The sequence below is a fragment of the Prunus dulcis genome, chromosome 2 (assembly GCF_902201215.1).
Source record: "Prunus dulcis chromosome 2, ALMONDv2, whole genome shotgun sequence".
Taxonomy (NCBI): domain Eukaryota; kingdom Viridiplantae; phylum Streptophyta; class Magnoliopsida; order Rosales; family Rosaceae; genus Prunus; species Prunus dulcis.
In genome coordinates, this window is record NC_047651.1 from 18,167,240 (window position 1) to 18,172,207 (window position 4,968).

Consider the following 4,968-nt stretch of genomic DNA (forward strand, 5'->3'; position numbering starts at 1 on the left):
AAGAACAATTTCCTTATTTATAGAACAAAAATCAAAACATAATTTATATGTTATGAATTAAATTTGTGTTTAGCAGGGTGATTGCTATAAATTTGTATGTACAAAGGTGTGAGCATGTGAGTATGGGGAGTTTTAGACTTCGGTGACAATTCTAAAGAAGCCTCTCAATGGGTGTGAAGATGATTTGGACACCAATTTGAAGTTTCATTGTAATGATCTTAACACCAAGAATTCTTATGGAGCAATCTAGATTTGCTTCTTAATCTGTACTCCTATATATAGTTCATGTTGAGAGTATAACTCACATCGATAATACAAAGCGTTGCACTCGATTGTGAGCCTTTTCATGTAGTGTTAATTAGTTTTGAGTTGGAGGCCAACACTTGCATCAACTGCTTTTTATTTACTTAATATAAGCCATTTTGATCACAATCCAGGCTTAAATTACACTTTTGCCTTTTTATCTTAAAACCATAGCCACTCTTGTCATCATTGAACTTAATTGTCATAGAGCATGACACCACCATATTTTGGGTGACTTCTTAACAAAAGGTAATACTTTGTTTATCAGATCATTCGAGCGTACAAAGCCACTATAGACGACACACATGATGAAGCCGACACACACCACCATTCATAATAGATTTGCAACTGAGTGTGAGACTGAACAACGCGAACGAGTGCAAAGGATAAGTTATATTTTGGTAGCATTGTTAGTATATTTGCAAACAATACTCATATTATACGCGTTCAAGAATACTTTTGTCTCATGTATACATCTCAAGAATAAAGTAAAAATACATGTTTCTTGAAATCAAATATACTCACGTTTAAAACATATATTTTAATAATACATGTAAAATTAACGTATATTTCATATATTATAGAATAAAATAGTAAAAATTAAAGCAATTAAATAATAATAATAATATAATGGCTGAAATTTTGGCTGTATTTTTTATTTATATAAAATAAAATTTGCCAAATAATATAAGCACACATTTTATTCTTATATTATCAAACAAAAATTAAAGCATTTAAATAAAAATATAATATAATGGCCGAATTTTTTGCAGTTGAGCGATATTTTTTTTTAATTTACCGATAATATAAGTATGGGAATTCACATGGTTGGAATTTTTTTTGCGGTTGAGCGATAATATAAGTATGGGAATTCCAATAGTCATTTTGAGCCAACAAGACTTGTGCTTCACAGTCCACTCCTATTAAAACTCTAAAATAAGAATAAAATAAAATCATACAGTGTAACATTGTACCAGTAATACTTTAGGTTCAATTTCAGATTAGTACTCTGAACTCTTACCTTTAAAGTACATTTGTCCCTATTCTCTCAATTTTAATACATACCCTAAGAATATCTCCAAGGGAGATATCAAATGCAAAATGTTAAATTTGAATTTAATGACTTATGTGGTAATTTAACACTTTGGAAAAATTTTAATTCCACTCGAAATGCCAAATATCATATTATTTTATTATATTTTAAAAAGTAAATGGGGCTTATATGATGCATAAAGTTTTAAATGATAATGGGGTCTATGACTAAATAATATTAAAATAATATTTGACATCAAGATTTTTCATATGTTATTTTTGACATATCTCTTCTAGCCTTCAAATCCATGTAGGATTTGACTACTCGATTGGAGCAACTTTAACCTTCAATTTTTGCCATTTCATGTCCATGTGGCAATTTGACACATCGGTTGGAGATGCTCTAAGCTTTTCAATTTTGTGCAATTTGGTTACGACGTTAACTTCATCATCAAAATTTCTGTTAATTGCTTATGTGACAAGCCTGAGTCCCACTTATTCACTTCTTTTAATGTCAGTTGAAGGTTATTTGGTTAAAAAATCAATTGGTATTAATGCATGTAATGTGTTTTTCATAGGCTGAAAGACACCAATTACTTGAAAATACACTTCAATTGACATCGAAATAAACGAACAGGTGAGACTCATGCCTGCCATGCAAGCAATTAACCAAAATTTTGATGTCGAAGTTAACGCCATAACCAGATTGCAAAAAATTGAAAATTTTAAAGTATGTAATCGTTAAAATTAAGAGTGCAGAGGCAAACGTGACTTAAGGATAAGAATTCAGGTACTAAATCTAAGATTTTCACACCATCAACTTCTATTATAAGAAAACGATGAAAGAGCATGACTGCTTTATTTTACGTATTTTAAGCCTTCTGATAGTCAGGGCTGAAGTTACACACTGCCTCGAATTTGAGAACTATAGCCACTCTTGTCATCGTTGAACTTATCATAAAGCATGACACCTCCATACTTGGGAGATCCCTTAACAAAAGGAAACACTTGGTTTTTCAGATCATTTGGATTCACAAAGCCACTGTCAGCAGCTTGACGGGAAGCCGGAAGCCCAACGAAGAACTGGCCGGCTTTTATGGAGGTCCATTTGTTCCATGAGTCCCTGAAGGCATTGGGGTTGCTGGTGGTAAATTGACACTGAGGGTGGTTGTAGAATTGGACCCAAACATAGTCGAATAGGCCAGTGGACAGAGCACCATTGAGATACTGGTCAGGAAATGGGCATTGTGGTGCTGCACTTAAGTAGACTTTTTTGCCTCTTTTGCTGTAGTCAGACAACCTCCTAGCAAGTGCAGCATAGTGAGGTCCACCTTTCTCGATGTTGAAATCTATGCCGTCCAAAACGGCGCTGCCTAGAGGCCTTGAGTTTGATTGGCCCCCTAAGAAGTTGTTCCATAGGTAGACTGCTACACTGTTAGCATCAGCATCAGATGACAGTCCATAGTTCCCTGCGCCACCGCCGATCGAAAGCAGGACCTTAATGCCTTTTCTTTGGCAGTTTTTGATGCCAGCCCTCACTCCTTGGCAGCCATTTGATGCTGGGTTACAGTGGCCAGATAAGTTGATTTGAGGTCTTCGGCCATTGCCAAATTTTGAGAGAAATCCTATGTTTACGACTCGATATTTTCCGGTGTTACATGTGTTTGTGAGTGAGCCCTCACCAGCATTTTGACCCCAATAAACCACAATGACTCCGGCATTGGTTTTGGAAAACAGGGCTGGGAGAATCATTAGGAAGATAGTGAAAGCTTGAGAAAAAAACTTAGTGAACAAGGCAGCCATAGTTGTTGTCTTATGAGTTTGATGCCAAATGTTCCTGTGGGATTATTCTATTTATAGACTTTGCAGGATCTGAGTTTAGGAAGATATTTGGAGCTTTGTTTCTTAGTCAATTTTGTCGATACGGGTTTAGTGGGTTGTTGCCAAACATGTAATAATCACTACGGAGAAAAGTTTTATGTCGACAATTCTTCTTTTAAAGCCTCTGCAATGGTTAAGGACAATGCAATTTTATTGTATGAATTAAACTAAAATAGTAAAATTTCATTTACAATGGTGTGATTTAGTTCATTACAATAAATGCAATTGCAATAGAATGTGCTATGTGATGAACCCTCTACTGAATTGCAATAGACTAAATATGAGACTGACATGCAAATAAAAAAATAGAAAAAATACAGCAATTAATGCATTATGTCGTTAATGCATAATACAACAATTAATGCATGTGTAGCATGCATAATTGAACCTTTCTTTGCCTATATTTTTGAAAAAAAAATCCAAATATACAAGTTTGGCATGAAATTTATTTATTTATTTATTCAAATATATTCAAAATTGGTCTCTTTTTAAAGATCTCTTTGAGAATATTTCAATGATATAATTTTTAGTGTTATTAAATTTATCCATTTTATTTTATTGGACAATGTAAAAAAATATGTAAGAAGATAACTATTGATATGAAGCTATTGAACTGTACCATTGCAAGTAAACTGCAGTTCAATTCAATAGAGACCAAAATAGTTCAATACATTGAACTATCGCATTGAACTATTGAACAACTATTGCGGATGCTCTTAACAAAATTGATGCTCATCGTGAATTTTGTATTTCTCCTTAGTTGTGATAACACTAGTTAGACATAAAAGGGTTTTGGAGGTTGATCCCCAATATGCCAAACTAAAAAAGTTATCCTATTGTTAAATAAGAAAAGTACAAAATTGACTTTGAGCATGAATTTTGTGGACATGGTTTCTTGAGTTCTCGCCTAGGGTACATGTTGATCTTTCTTTCTTTTTTGAAATCATTAATTAATGACGTTTTTTTGATAGTGGGACTAACTATTCAGGCGTAGGATGTTCTGAAGGTTGATTCCCAATAAACCACAATGCGCCCGGCACATGATCGTGGACCAACAAAGGGAGAATCAGCAGGAAGACAATGAGAGCTTGAGAACAAAACTTGGAGGACATGGCAATCATAGTTGTTGTAATTAAGAATAATATTTGTGTTCGATTAATCTTTGGTGGTACCTACAGATGACAGTATGGCTACGGGGTTAGTCTATTAATTATAGACTTGCAAATGAGTTGCGGAAGATATTTTGAAACCCTCTTTCTTCTTTCTCTGTGAATATGCATGGAATTTACTTGCAAAGTTGCAACAACACTAGATAGATTCCAAAATTTTCCAATTATGCATGCATATTGCTGTTCTTGAACAATTTCCTTGTTTATGCATATATAGCTAAAATCAAACATAACTAACATGTGATGAGTTAATTTGGGTATTGAGTTGGTCGTACGTCGTCAACTTAAATTTCTTTGTACAAGAAGTGAGTATGGCGAATTTGAGAGTTTAGAGAGAGTTAAAGGCTTGGGGGTTGATGAGTCAAGCTTACAGTAATTACTAGGAGAGGAACCACCTAGCTTGCTGGTGGTTCTTTTTCGTCCTTTACAAAAAGTTTTCCACAGATATCAACTAGATGATTGCTAAGACTTCGCTGCTGGAGGGACGGTCCCTCAGTATTATGACCTGAATTATAGCCCATGTGGGGCCTTTTTTTTTTCAGCCCAAAATCTCTAATAGAGCTCACCCGAGCCTACTCATATA

The 4,968-nt window shown here is 34.3% G+C and overlaps 1 protein-coding gene across 1 annotated transcript; it reads right to left on the reverse strand.

Moving 5' to 3' along the window:
- Positions 1-2,233: 2,233 nt before the first annotated feature.
- LOC117619387 (basic endochitinase-like) lies at positions 2,234-3,139 on the reverse strand. Its single transcript, XM_034349327.1, has one exon. It carries the CDS (start codon positions 3,136-3,138, stop codon positions 2,236-2,238), a length of 903 nt encoding a protein of 300 aa, XP_034205218.1. The 5' UTR covers position 3,139; the 3' UTR covers positions 2,234-2,235.
- Positions 3,140-4,968: the final 1,829 nt, after the last annotated feature.

Bases quoted from the DNA above. Each gene is read 5' to 3' on its own strand.
- LOC117619387 (XM_034349327.1), bottom strand. From the start codon at position 3,138: ATGGCTGCCTTGTTCACTAAGTTTTTTTCTCAAGCTTTCACTATCTTC.